Genomic DNA, 15,039 nt, shown 5'->3' with positions numbered 1-15,039 from the left:
CAGAATCCAATTATACTTTCAGTTAACAAGCAAAGGAACACTTGGGGCATAACCTTAAAGCTCTTTTTTTTCCTGTCCACTTATCGACATTTCTAAACACTGAACTGGGCTTTTGCAAACTGAATATTGAGGGGTAATCTTGAATTTCTGTCTCTTATGGATGCTTTCTTAATTTTGTGTTTTCTAGAGTAGGAGTTGGCCCTTAGTCCCACTGGTCTCTTGGTCCTGTACTACAGCCTTTTCAGAATCCTAAATTCAGACTTGTTATCTATTTTGAAGGCAGTTTGGGTCAATTCTTCACTTGATTTTGCTCTGGTAGCCCAAAAGCCAGGCCAACAGAGGTCCAACAAAGCATTTTTTCAGGAGTCTGCTTTGTTGGTTTTGTGTGCTCCTGTCTGCCTTCAGGTGGCATTTCCTTCACAGGGATGGCAAATGAATGCTGTGTCTGCTTGCCTTCCTGGTGACCCTAGCTTTTAGTAGTCCCTCATTTAGCACATAGGCTACTTTTTCCCATGCTCAGTTCCCATAGCTGTGAATTTAAAAATTGGGATCTGGAGCATCTAAGTCTTGTGGCTCTCTGGGAAGGCCTATCACACTCATCCTTATTTACTAAATTGTGTCAGTCAAAGGAAGCATTACAGATACTTTGAACTTGGAGACAGATTGCAGGAGACAGCTGCTCATATCTATGTAGATGTTTTATGTGCTTTTTAACAAGGCAGTTGAATCCTCTACAAACAAACAGACCTCTTTTTTTAGCAGTGCTTTAACCCTTATCCTGCATGAGGAATTTATTTTAAAAGCTTGACTTTTTTGCTTATATTAATTTCTGATTACTAGAGCAACTCTTCCCAAAACCTGGCAGACAACCATAGTTCAACTTAAATTCCAAACAACCAGTTTTTCTGAAGGAGATTCTGCTGAAAGCCCTCCCATTTTCTGTTTAAAAGTTAACTTACTGAATACAAATCATCATCAATTTCCCAGGATTAAAATCTTGAGTCTTTGACTTAGAGCATTTCTTTTGCCTGGAGGAAGAGGCTAAGTCTGGAGGTAAAGTCACCACCACAACAGCAAGGAATGAGTGGAAAATAGCTGCATTTGGGAACACACCAGATCATGTTCCAGTTAGGTTTTTGTGTACTTTACAGAAGCCGTTCAGTCTTCAATGAATTCAGCATTCAGAAAGATATCTGTCAACCTTTAAGCACTTTTACAGAAACTTGTATGGCAGCAGAGAACATGCTAGAAATCCTTACTATTCTTGGTTCTATGGAAAGCTGTGTGCCTAGTGGGAACACATAAAAGTTGCTTGCAACAGCAGTCTCAATTTCCTTTACAGAGGGTTCAGCTCCAACCTGAACTCCACGTGAATGATAGGGAAAAAATGTTAATTTCCTCTATCATCCTGCCCAGTGGCAATCTTTCTCTTTTTGGAATGTTACAAGTACTGATTAATTTAAAGAACAGCAATACTCTTAAGATTAAGAAACCAAGATCAGACTAGATGCTGATTAATCTAGTGTAGAAACCTTAGGAGTCATGAATTTGTCTGGAGGGTATTTTTTAACTACTAGATATAAATAAAATTCTCTACTGGCTTACCTAGGTTTGTTGAAACAAAGGGATTTGCAACAGCCTCTTTAGGTATCTTATCTATCAAAACATCAATTTTGACCAGTTTGGGAAATGAAACAAACAAATACATCAAGACTAGCCCTAGATGATTTCTGTCCGAGGGAGTAAAACACAGTAAAAATTATTATCAGTGTCATGCTTAACATTGTATGTAATCACTAGGTACAGCCTTGTGCAATGATATTCAGGCAACTTTCCAGCCCTTTGCTCTGGAAACATCCTTATAAATGCCAGTCAGAAGAACAAAGAATGGGTTGGAAAAGGAGTATTTCTGAGTTGATGTGGGCTTGACAAACTCTCAGTACCCTGAACTGATACAACCACTTTTATCTTATTGTCTGGCCACTAAAAACATGTCTGTCAAACCTGAATATCATCTCTTCTGTTAATGGACGACATATCCAGCGGTGAATAGAGCTTTCTTATCCCTGCATAGTTTGCACAGCAGAATATCTCCTAGCAGAGTTTCCTGAGTAACACTGTTCATTTATGTAACATTCAACTCCTGTAAAGCATGTTAGAGAGACAGGCAAGGAAGGTGAAAGAAGCCTTGGTAGTGGTGCGGTGTTGTGAGATTTGTGATATGCAACTTTAATTTCCCCTCTCTATTTGACCCAAAACCTGTAGTCACACTCAGCAGTTACCCAGGTCTAATACAATAAATAGGTACTAAGCTTTGAATAATGCACTGAACTGTTCATAAAAATCAGGTTTTGGAACAAAAGCACATTTAAAGAAATAAGTTTCCTAGAAACTTAGGGTAGCCACATTTATTGTCTGTATTTCCAGGTTTTGGGAAGGTTTGCAGTTTTAATTGGGAAACTCATGACAACAACTTGCACTATAGGAGCAGGTGTCCTCTCAAACTCCTGCCACTGATCCCCAGGCAAAGGAAGGGTAGTGACAGGCTGGGGTGGGTGCATATACCCTCTCAGGGGCTAACAAGCCCAGAAAGTGGCAAAAAAGCCCTGTGATAAAGCCTTGCATGATGCTAAAATGTTCAGAAGCCTATCATCTTGTATTTTAAACTTTAAAACTATTCTGGAGTCAAACATTTTGGACAAAATATTTCTAATTAATGAAGTAAGATTTAATCTTTCATCCTTCCCCATTTTTTCTTCTCCCTGTAAATTCACATATTTTTTTTTGTAACTGAATTTAACTGTAATCACCTATGAGGAGACCTACGGAGTTTTATTAAAAACACAGTAAGGCTGGTATCTAAAACAGTATTTCTCTGTTGTGATCTTATGTGTTTTTGTGTGGATGAAGGAAGGAGTTTCTAAATGAAGGGTCAAATTCAGGTTCCAGTGAAACCAGGATTTAATCCACACCCATGACAATGGGACCAAAATTTTCACCAAGTCCATTCATACTACCAAAAGCAGGAAAACTCTTTCTCCAAACCATGTTTAAAACAAGAATTTTAATGGCCCACTGCCAGAAACGCTCCAGTAAATGTGGAGATTTTGGTTGTACTTGCAGAAACCTATGTTAGCCTACTTGCAGAAACCTATGCTTAGCCTACGCTAAGGCTTGGGTGACATTTGGACGAAATGAGGTGAAGTCCTGAAACCTTCAGAAACATTAGATTGCTTTGAAACTCTGTGCTATTTTTTCTAATAATTTACTTCTCTGGGGTTGATCCCAGCCCGACAGCGAAGTAAATGCCAAAGACTCAGGCAGACTCTCTCAGGACCAAACCAGCACCTCTTACAGACAAGTCACTTTGCCTCGGCTAGAAGCCAGATCGCGGTGTGCGGGCTGATGCTGACAGACCTCCGTTTGTTCTGCACTATTACGGCAATTTTACTCGCAATTATAAGTGCTGCTTTACCTGCCCGTGAGGGAGCTCTCCGGGAGCACCGTTTCGGCCCGAGCAGCCCCTCCCGCTGCCCCACTCCTCGGGGCCCCGCGGGGCCGGGAAGGGCCGTCGGTCCCCCTCTCTCCCCGTGGGCGCAGCGCTTTCGGGGCGGAGCGGCCCCGCTCCCGTGGCGGGGCGAGCGGGGGGCGGCTGCCGGGGAAGGAGGGGGCTGGCGTCAGGCGCTGGGCAGCCACTGGCGCGGGAGCTCCCCCTCGCCTCGCCTCGCCTCGCCTCCTGCTGCCTCGGGGATAAAGGCACCTGGCCCGGCGCTCCGGGCCACCGGAGGGGGAAAGGCGGGCGAGCGGACGTGCGGGGGCCGGGCCGGGCCCCACCGCGCAGCCCCTCCATGCGCCTCGCCGGCGGCGCCGGCTCCCCCCGGGCTGTGCCCTCACCCGGGAATGGCAGCCGGTGGCGGGCGGCGGAGCCCGGCGGCGGCAGCAGCCCCAGTCCCGAGGCGTGGTCGGGGTCGCCGAACGGCAGCCTGGGCGGCTGGGACCCCTTCGGGCGGGACGAGGAGCTGGCGAAGCTGGAGATCGCGGTGCTGGCCGTCACCTTCGCGGTGGCGGTGGTGGGGAACGGCAGCGTGCTGCTGGCCCTGCGGCGCACGCCGCGCAAGGCGTCCCGCATGCACCTCTTCATCCGCCACCTCAGCCTGGCCGACCTGGTGGTGGCCTTCTTCCAGGTGCTGCCCCAGCTCTGCTGGGAGGTGACCCACCGCTTCCACGGCCCCGACGGGCTCTGCCGCGTCGTCAAGCACCTGCAGGTCTTCGGCATGTTCGCCTCGGCGTACATGCTGGTGGCCATGACCGCCGACCGCTACATCGCCGTCTGCCACCCGCTGAAGACGCTGCAGCAGCCCACCAAGCGCTCGTACGGGATGATCGCGGCGGCCTGGGCGCTCAGCCTGCTGCTCAGCACCCCGCAGTACTTCATCTTCTCCCTCAGCGAAGTGGAGCGCGGCTCACAGGTCTACGACTGCTGGGCGCACTTCATCATGCCCTGGGGGCCCCGCGCCTACATCACTTGGATCACCGGCGGCATCTTCATCGCACCTGTCCTCATCCTCATCATCTGCTACGGCTTCATCTGTTACCGCATCTGGCGCAACGTCCGGGGCAAGACGCGCCAGGGGGAGGCGGCAGTGGCGGGCGGCGGGCGGCGGGCAGGTGATGATGGTGGCCCGCGACGGGGGCTGCTGCTCGCCCCTTGTGTCAGCAACGTCAAAACCATCTCCCGCGCCAAGATCCGCACCGTCAAGATGACCTTCGTCATCGTCTCGGTGTACGTCGTTTGCTGGGCGCCCTTCTTCACCATCCAGATGTGGTCCGTCTGGGACCAGCGCTTCCCCTGGGTCGGTAGGTGACGCCGCCGCTTGTCCCCAGCACGCGATGGGGGCTCAGCCGGCTGTCCTGGGGCGCTGCGCAGCGCTGAGCCGAGCGTAGGGGAAACGGGGCGCGGAAGCGGAGAACGGGACCGAGGCGCGCCCTCCCGGCCCCGGACGGGTCCCTCTCCCGCCGCGGAATAGCGGCTGAGCGCCCTTGTGGGGGAGAAGAGACAGCCCTGGGCAGCCGCCGCCCTCGGGGCCGCCCCGCCGGCACCGCTCGTGGTCCCGAACCCGGTGGCCCCGGGAGCGGCGGCGCCCGCGGCGCTCGGCCCGGGCTGTCTCGGGAGCAGCCGGAGCGGCGGCCGGCGGCAGCCTCCGGACAGGAGCAGCAGCCTCAGCCTTCTCATCCCGAGCAAAACGAGCGGATGCAAACCGGAGTATTTGCTGCCGTAATTTGAACGAGCAACATTTTCCTCCTTTTGAAGCTGCCGATAAGAAAACTTTAGAAATGTTTAGTATTGTTGAGAAGCATGCATGCACATGTGTCGGAGCAGTTACATGAAGAGAGAACTTGCTACGTCTTCTTACCTGTATCTGCTGTCTAATAATAGGGTTGAGCACATCCTGAACCCTTCCTCTCAGCAAGGCAGTCACCTCTGAGTAGCTCCATTAGTCACGTCACCGGTTTTCATGAATCAGTGGCAATTTAGGCTTTGGCGATATCTGTCCCACTGTTCAATACGGCTGAAAAAATTGGTGAGTTTAAAAGCTATCACATAGGTAATGACAGGCAGAATAGTGACATACATTCTGTTTCCTCGTAATGAGAGAGCAGCAAATCAAAATGTTGGAATCCATAATTTCTTGATTTTTTTTTAATATCCCCAAATTATCACTTACTGTAGTGAGAGTGTTGACTGCCTCTAATACAGGACCAAAGTCAAGCCTATAATGCAGATCTTTATAGAGAAAGAAAGGCTTGCAGTGAACAAATGGATTTATTTTTTTTACTTCAAAGGAAATGAAATGTAATTGAACAGATGGTATTTGATAAGTTTGTTTGAAGAGATTCTTTAAATCTATGGAGCTGCATAACACAGTAATTATACTGTTTTGAAGATTCAGTATTTACAATTCTTCACAAATATTCACTAATAATTGATTAGACTAAATACATATTTAGAGTATTCAATCTAAGTATAAACTAGTTATTGAAGGTAGAACACCATAGTTTTTTCATGCCATAGTGCTAAGTTCCATTTTCCCTTTAGTAAAATTTGTTCAATCTCCAAAATCCAGATTTGATAGATAATCCAGTAGTTAGCTGAGCATTCAAAACTTTTCAGCATGCAAATATATACAGCAAAATTCAGTGTTATTGAAAGCAGTGGAAATTTTACCACTGTCTCCCAGGGTCTGGAAAAAACTTTTCGGTATTTAAAGAAGGAGCTTATCAACACATGGGTACACATCAATGGAATTGTGACTAAATCATTATTTTGGATTAATTACCCCATAACTTATTCTGTCACAGCTTTTTGAAGTCTGTTCAGAGAAATCCCGATCGGCTTCAATGGCAGCCTTACATAAATAAAACCTTTACTGATTATGTTCTCATTATTTGCTTCAAATGCTGCGGCTCAACATTTAGAATTCGAATACTCAGGAAAATAAATCCAGTGGTTAATGAAGCAATTGACTGAATAGTGCAAATGTTCTTTTGATGATTAAATAGCTTTCTCTCCCCCTCCCCAGATTCTGAAAACACCGCGACTACTGTTACGGCTCTGCTGGCCAGCCTGAACAGCTGCTGTAACCCCTGGATCTACATGTTCTTCAGTGGGCACCTCCTCCAAGACTGCCTACAGAGCTTCCCTCGCTGCCAAAAAATAAAGCAAACGCTGAGTAAAGAAGATTCAAACAGCAATAGCAAGCGACAGACTTCTTTCACCAACCACAGAAGCCCAACCCACAGCCTAAACACATGGAGAGAGATGCCCCACTCCAGGTCAACCAGCTTCATCCCCATTCCAACGTGAGACAGACCTCAGGGCAGGCAGGGCTTGCAGTCCTATCACAGTGTTTGGGAAGGTTGTGGCATGGCACTTTATGCCAGTCCAGGGCACCATCATGGTACTAAGGAATGACTAAGATGGCCATGAGACAAAAAGTGCCACCTTGCTTGGTAAGCTATGCTGCAGTTTGTAAATTATTTTCTGAGAGTTATTTAGGATTTGGGCAACTGATCAGGCAGGTGTGGCAACAACAAAGCAATTATTTTTTAAAATAGAATTTATTTTAATTTTTTGTCTGTTTCTAAAATACTAAGTGCATTGTTTGTTTGCAGTTTAAAACAGTGAAAGTAATGGAGTGTTCATGGATTGGGGTAACTCCACTCTCTAGTGTTAATGCATAAATCTTCTCACAACTGTCTGATGAAAAAGAAAGAAGGCAATATGAGCAAGATCACAGTTTAGTCTTAAACATTAAAAGAAAGGAGTTGGATAAATGTCTTGGCTGTCCAGATAAGGAGTGGCGTTAGACAGGCTCTGAGTTATTGGAATTCAGTTGCTCATGATGCTTCATCTTGTAAAGGTCTAGCAGTTCTCAGACACTGAAATTTAACAGCCCTTGTGAAGACAAATCTTTTAGTGCTGTCAATGTCTGCATGTGTATTGTGGGGTTTCATTTTTAGGGTGACATTTCCTCTTCCCTTCATGTTGATGGAAATTATACAGCATATTTGTGTGCGTGTGTGTGTTGCACCTACTTCCATTTATTTTTAAACTAACTTTAAAAATATATTGATAAATATGATACACTATGACTAGTTCAGCACCATTACAAACAGTTGCACCAAGAAAACTCATAATGAATATCAGAGCCACTTGCTTTATTGGTAGGAATGCCATCTTTTCTTTTTTAGTTCACTAAGACATCTATGATCAAGCTACATTGCTTGCTTGTCAAGCAAATATCCTCATGAGCTCAGGACAGTGTAGCCATTTGTTAAGAGCTTTAGAACCAGTATATTTCAAGACACAGATCTGAGAATCAAAACAAGTCTTCTGGGGACACATAAAAATTGCCAATGTTGTTAGCTTGTCTTTTCCTATTATTATTTTTATTGCCAGCTCATGACAATATGGTCTTAAAAATTGTCAATTAACTGCAATAAAAAGTCATCACAACACATTTGCTAATTACAAAGCATTCAAGGTGTGCTTGTTTTCAACACAATGAACTAAGCTGACTGTGGTTAATTTATATGGTAAACAATCCTATTTCATCTTTCCTTGGAGTCTGTCTCTTATATCGAGGTTGGGTTTTGAAGCTCCTTGAGCAAGTTTTGCTGCGTTTTTAAGTCTTGAGAATCTCTTTGACAAGTACAGCTACCTGTCTGCACTGTTTTCCTGAGCTTGTCGGATCCTGAAATCCAGGTGCTGTCCTGGCCCTCTGCAGGACTGCTGACACAGTCCCAGCTGGCTGATGGAGCAGTGATAACATGCATGCAAAGAGGAAGGTCAGTAGCAGGTTTATTTCTTTCTCACCAAAACCTAACAAACAAGATTGCTTTTCTAATTGCTTGAGGGGACTCTGTGTGGCTTTCACTGAGGATGGTGCCCATATCTACTCAATAATGGTAGCAGAAATTAATAGAGTTAGGTGCAGAATAAGATCATCTTAAACCACTCCAGAAGCTCCCCATTGATTGTTTTGGGCAAAGAATAGGGAATATTATACCTAAAAGAGGTGGGTTTTTTGTCACTAAAGAACATCTTGTGTCCATTCTCTTCTTTCCTCGTGTTTGCTGTTGTTCAAAGCACTAGAACCCAGAGGACAGTGTGGTGGAATGGCTTATATTTAACAGACTATCTTTTTGACCACCTTTAATATATAAATGTGACTACAGCTCTCATCAGCTCTGGACGAAGGTTTGTGAACCTGAAGCTGTATTTTAGTAAAAAAAATGCATGCAGTGATGTTGTGTGTGTGTTTGTGCACATTATAAGTACCGTGTATATGTTACAAGCAGGTAATTCACAGTTACTGAACTGCAAGTGTTTCAAATTAAGTATACTATCCTTTGCCTAGTTTTCTGTTTGTGCTACTACTTTCTTTGTACATGAAATCTGTATTAAAAACCAATTAGCTGTACTAACAGAATTTTAATGTTTGCATAATTGAATGTTTTTTTTTTTCTATTACACTTTACATTCAAACAGAAAAGATAATGAAAAAATGTGTGTAGAATATTGTTGAAAATAAAAATGAACCGGGTAATGACCAGTGTCTGTATTAAAGCAAACAGACCCAAAGTATAAATTTAGGGTTTTTTCAAATACATTACAAAATCTAGGCTTACACTTGGGGCTTGTCAGCATAAATTTCCCTTGTGAGTGTCCTATAGTTTCTGTAATTAAACTGACAACAAAATTTATCAATATTTGGTTTCCAGACATTTTTTGTAAATATTGTCTTTTTGACATAATTTTAGTGTTGGAAGCTACAGCCAATATTTTTTAATTGTTAATCTGTGGAGATATTTTTTAAAAGCTGCTTTGGGTTATCATGAGGATGCCCTAACGGAAACAGAAGGAAACAAAAAATTGTGAAACCATTGCAAGTTTAAAACATGGAAATTTGCTCTAATAAACCTGCATATTTTTTTGATCAGAAGCATTATGGGTTTTTTGCTTGTCTGGATTTTGGAGGGCCAGAAATGTATTTAGTAATGCTAAATGTATTTTAAAAAATTCAAAATGTCTTCATTTGATAAGTTGTGTCCATGAAAAGCTTTAAAGAGTGAACAAAACTAATTTTTTTTTTCTATTATACATAGCGCATGAAGGATACACACAAAGAAGGAAAGTGCAATCAGCTTTCCACTATATGGTGTTAGTATTGTTAGTACATGTAACTGAGCACTTATTCATGTTCTAGAGGAGTTATTTTAATATTTTTGTTTTAAATACTTATCTTCTAACCTAAGGCATGGCTGCGTGGATGAGCTTGTAGTCTGTTGTTTTTACTAGCGTTACTAGAATTCAAGCATTTTAAATTCAATTAGATGGCAAAAGTGGAGATGATACAGAAAATGGAAAGGATTTTGTTCATTTATATAAGAACCTAATTTGCCAAAAAATCTCTTTTCATTAATTTCTTTTTAAATTTGCAGGTAAACATATTGCTGGCTCAGGGGGAAAAAAAAGAAAAAAAAAAAGTTGTGTTTTTTTCCCTTGTATTACCACATCAAGACCAAAATCTACAAGAAGACACAAATTCATGCATGCCCAGTACTTCAAAGACAAAGGTTTTGTCTGCAGAAAATCTTATAGCCAATTCCAAATTTTCCAGAATGAAGGACCATGCTAAAGTGCATGCATGCTCCTTTCCTACTCATACGTGTGGAAACCAGGGCAGAAGAAGGAAAGGCCCTGCAGAGCTGGATGTTGTCCTAGGGCAGATACTGGTGACCCAGCTTTGGGAAGTGAACACAGGCCTTAAAATAGAGCTTCTGCTGAAATAAGTTACTTGTTGCATAAAAAAACCCCAAACTCTTAAAGAGTTCTCCCAGGATGAGTTCCCCACCTACAAAAAAGACTAATTAAATACAGTGTCCTCTTCTAAAAAAGTGTCTGCACAAGTTTCAGTCTGTTGTGTACATGGAAGACTGGGGAGGCAGAAAGACATTAGTTGAAGCGGTAGTTACTCTTACAAGCTAGCTTTCTATGTTTTCTTTAGGAATGGGTTTTACTGGAAAATGCATCCCTTGCTACTTGGGTAAAGGAATTACAGGATAAATAAATGGGCAAGTTTCAAGGTCCCAGACTAGATCACAGCTGCTCCACAGGGAGCAGTCCTGACTAGTTCAGGTAACAGTCCCTCACACAAGAGTAGGTCCAGCTGGTAAGTCATGCAGAATGGTTTGTGCAGCTAGGCAAAAAAAGCAAGAAAACAACAGTCACAACTAGCTCCAGCTGAGCTTCGTTAGAGCCAGCCGGCACAGATCTGCCTCTCCCAGGACTGGTCCTGCAGAAAGCCCTGGACTCAGTTCAGTGTTAATTAACACTCTATCACTATTTTGGTACATCTGCTCAGTAATTTGACGTGCCTTAACATAAACTTGCTTAGAGTCAAAGTTTACATGCAAATTAGCCTTAGTTTTCCATAAGGACATTTTCAGCTGAATTCTTGATACAGTCCATTGGGTTACTTAGTTTCTAACCAAAGCAGGGCTGTGAGGTATCATCGGGAGTGCAAAGCTCTCTCTTCAGCTCTTTGGTGAGAAGACTGGCAAGTCTCTCTTGTTCTAGGCGGATCAACATGTCAGATATGACTGAACTTTCTTCCAGTTAAGGAAGAATCTTTTGCACAATCCCAATATTTTTCCCATTTCCAACATTTGGTTTTTCAGGGGGGTGGGTGGAAGAGGAGGCTTTGAGATAGAGCACATTCTCAGTGCTCTGCAAGCAAAAGACACCCAAGTTATTCATCCTCAGTTCAGGGTAATGATGATTATCTTTATCCATAAATTCTTACAGGACAGATGGCTAAGAAGTACTGTGTACAAGTTCAGTACTCCTTTTCAAGCAAAGCATTGGCAATGCAGTCTGTTGGTGTCCCATCAGCTTTTACACCCTCGTAGCAAAACAGGACAAAATTGACATTGGCTGTCTAGGGCACAAAGCCCATTCTGGAAGATGTGGAACAAGTAACCAGAGACTGGCAGTGACTGTCCCAGCCTCTTCCACTGTTACTGCTGTGATTATCCCTGCCATAGTCTCTCCTGACCCTGGTAACGATGGTAGCAAGAATGGGGACAGGGACCGCAGGGGCAGCAGCAGACAGGGTTGTCGTTAAAGCCCATTAATTTCAAAGTCTTTTTGTAGGAAGTAATGTGGATCTTATCAAATAAAAAACCAACAGTGAGTATTGGGAGAGAGATGAACTGGTGATTCAGAGAGCAAATAAAACATCAGATCTCAAAGGTTATTTTGAAAGTATCAAAATGCTTTTCATTTTTCAATTTTAAGATATGTGTTATGCATTTAGAAAAAGAGTCCCTTGTCTCCTGGAACTGTAACTGCATGAAGCTCCTTACAAATCTAAGTATCTCTGCTGAGATGGCTACTAGGCAATGTCTATAAAAAGGACAATGATCTCTCCAAGTTAAGCATTCAGCATGTGACTTGTTTGGGCCTTGGCTGCCCCAAAACAAATGTGTCCTGTGGGAAATATGAACAGACACAGAGTTTTCTAGGAGGAGAAAGGAAAAAAGCCTAAATATCATTCCCCTTTTTGGAAAAAGGTGATAGTCAGGGTAAATACCATAATCGATGACTAAATCTTCAAACTAAAAAGCAACAGTCTTCCCAGTATTTTAGAAAGCTCTTGGTTGAAGATTACGTGGAAGTGAGAAGCAGTAGATGAAGAATCTGGAGGACTAGGAGACATGTCACTTTGTAGCATTTATATCAAAAGCAGAAACTTGCTTAGGTGCCGCTCAAATATTTTTCTAAATAAGAGTAATAACTGTAAAAAATACTGTATCAAACCCAAAAAAATTAGGAGAGCTAATGCTCTGTCCTGGCTCACTGTAAAGCAGGCAGAGCTATTCAGAGTGAAAAATCTGCAAAGTGGGGTAGGCACAGACAAATGCACCCTCTGAAATGTGTCAGTCACCTCAGAGGAAACCACAGATAACAATTCACTTTATTGTTGGCTGAGATCTGAATAAGAAGGAAATCAAATCGTCAGACTAATTTTTCTACACAATTAATCTGAATAATCCTTTTCCAGAGAAGCAAACATTATTAAATAGCCACCATTGTATTTTCTAAATGTGAGACATTTCAGGGTTTCCCTGGGAGCAAAGGAATGGCTTCAAAGTGTCACAAGTAGGGACAGAGTAAGGATTGATTTTAGTAAGACACTCCAGCATTCAGGTGGATTTCATTCCTTATGTGGTCCCACTATGTCCAATACTCCAAACATTGTGAGGGTAGTCAGGGCAACAAGGACTTATATACAGTAAATGATAAACAAAAGCAAAAGATGCATTTGTGTGACTACATATAATCTCATTTCTCAAACCAAATTGTACTTGTCTTTTTCAACAGAAAAGAGCAGGGATTTAGTTATGTATCTCTGATAACCTAGTTCACCATGAAGCTGATGACCAGAGGTTCAAGAATCTTAAGCTGTGATATATGGTTACACATGTTCTTAATTAAAGGGATTGGTTTGGGCCTTATCAGTTAGTAACATGTTATTAAATTCAATAGAATATGGCAAATGAGGAGATAGTTCTATCTTTGTGTTGTTTTGTTGTTTGTTTGGGGGTTAGGTTTTGTTTCATCTATTATGGCAATTCCCCTGAAAAGCTATAATTTAAATGTGCTGTACTGAGATGAGATGAGATGACATGAGATGATCAAAAGCACCATGAAGAATCCCATCTTGACTCTTTCAACCTAAGATATATCATTAGTGCTTGCTCTTCTGTCTCATGTATTACAGTGTAAGGCATAGTGTAATTAAACAACAAAATCTCATTTCTTTCCAAATTTATGACCCAAGTGCCTTAATATGGATATTATAAGCTGGATAACACAAAGATGGAATTCATCTGCATGAATGTACCTACAGTGCATGTGTGTCCGTCTGATCAAGAGTGATTGATTTTGTTGCCAATACAAAACCAATTTCTGGAGACCAGGGAGTCATCCTATGAAGGACGTCAAGAACACTGCCCTTATCTCCATTGATACGTGAACCAGAAAACTATTTACTCATTTTTAGCTCAAATTGGTGCACATGAACTGCAGACAGCTGTCTACAAGTACTATAGGTTTAAGATCTCGGCAGACACCTCCACATTACTAGCCCATGATTTTACTTTCTTTAAGGGCAACTACAAAACTGCCATCTAATAGCCTCATATTGTTTTGGATGGAGTTGATGATGCTATCACTAACCAAGGGGGCTCATATTGCTAAGCTTCTGCCAGCTGGGGGCCTTTGTTGGTTGTGTCACAAGGAAGACCAAAACCAGAATGAGCCTAGATATCAATTTACCTCCTCACACCCAGATGACATCTCTGGCCTTACAAAGAGGGAAAAATCTCTGCATCTAATCTCTTTGTGTGTCCCATCTGTCCATGCTGAACCTTTCCATCTTCTTTGTTCTTAAAGGTAGATTTGTGAGAAAATCCCTAATTAGGCAGAACTCTCAAGATACTCAGATAATACAGTCGTAAGGTCAATGTACAACATAGAAAGATAAATCTCATTACACAAAGAGTTAGGACAGGTGGAGGGCAGGGGGAAGGATAATACCTAAAATTCTTGGTAATATTGTGTCGTGTAAAAAGGAATAATAAGGAAAAGGAGAGTGGCATTTTAGGTTTATCTGCCACATACTGCATGTAAAGTCCAGTTTTCCCTAAGAAACTACACAACTATAAAAACTTTGAGAATATAATCAGTGTAAAATGGTTTGTGTTGGATGCCATCAATGACTTTTCAGCATGAGCACAAAAATTACTCAGTGGTTCTGGTCATAGTTCCTTCACAAGTGTTTAAATGGAAAGTTAAAGCAACGTAACGGCTTAGTGGAAAAACCCCAGATTTGACCTCTTTGATGAAAAATGGCCTTTTCCCACAAGAGATGTCAGGTTCATGCAAAAAACAGAAACAAACTCTGTGTTCCTCAAAGTCCATGTGCCTTTTGGCCTGAGTGGGGAGGCCAGGTTTTCCCTGCGTGTAGGGGAAACAGGGAGCATGAACCAGACACCCCAGAAACCACCTCAGCACACTCTAACTCCCACTGGGAAGACACACTGGCTTGGCAATAGTAACTCTGCAAGTACTGACATGACTGAGTTCCTGTGTGTATCTTTCCATTACAGTTTTTAAATCCTTGCGAAGGCAAGGACACAAGGGAGTGAAGAAACTCAGTGGGACACTTGCACTTGTGTCCTTCTTCCTGAACCCAGGAGGAGGGTACAGGCAGGGGTTACCTACTCTGCTACTGGGCTGGCAGCAGGGCAGAGAACTCACAGTCCTGGAACTCCTGCCCCAGATTAGCAAGCTCTGGGAAACCAACCAGGCTCAGGAAACTGGGAAACAACTTCCACCCTTGGAGTATGATGGAGCACCCTCGAGTGACATCTTCCAGACCAGCAATGTGAGTACTCCTTTGCCCTGGC

General features: G+C 43.0%; 1 protein-coding gene across 3 annotated transcripts; it reads left to right on the top strand.

Moving 5' to 3' along the window:
* The first annotated feature begins 3,848 nt into the window (after positions 1 to 3,848).
* On the top strand, positions 3,849 to 14,812 carry AVPR1A (arginine vasopressin receptor 1A). 3 transcript variants are annotated; one of them, XR_010720794.1, is made up of 3 exons: positions 3,849 to 4,857; positions 6,582 to 8,349; positions 14,740 to 14,812. XR_010720794.1 is itself a non-coding variant. In XM_066183170.1 (2 exons), exons 1-2 carry the CDS (start codon positions 3,849 to 3,851, stop codon positions 6,863 to 6,865), a joined length of 1,293 nt encoding a protein of 430 aa, XP_066039267.1. In that variant the 3' UTR covers positions 6,866 to 9,661. The 3 variants fall into 3 exon arrangements, 1 of the variants encoding a protein (XP_066039267.1); XR_010720795.1 differs by lacking the exon at positions 14,740 to 14,812 and adding an exon at positions 10,006 to 10,461; XM_066183170.1 differs by lacking the exon at positions 14,740 to 14,812 and having other exon boundaries at positions 6,582 to 9,661.
* The last annotated feature ends 227 nt before the right edge of the window (positions 14,813 to 15,039 follow it).

This window comes from Chamaea fasciata, unplaced genomic scaffold (genome assembly GCF_029207755.1).
Source record: "Chamaea fasciata isolate MVZ Bird 193981 ecotype frontalis unplaced genomic scaffold, bChaFas1.0.hap1 SCAF_5, whole genome shotgun sequence".
In the NCBI taxonomy this organism is placed as follows: Eukaryota; Metazoa; Chordata; class Aves; order Passeriformes; family Sylviidae; genus Chamaea; species Chamaea fasciata.
This window is presented reverse-complemented; position numbering and strand designations above follow the sequence as displayed.

Bases quoted from the DNA above. Each gene is read 5' to 3' on its own strand.
- AVPR1A (XM_066183170.1), top strand. From the start codon at position 3,849: ATGCGCCTCGCCGGCGGCGCCGGCTCCCCCCGGGCTGTGCCCTCACCC. The intron at 4,858-6,581 runs GTAGGTGACGCC...CCCCCTCCCCAG, and splicing joins CCAGCGCTTCCCCTGGGTCG to ATTCTGAAAACACCGCGACT.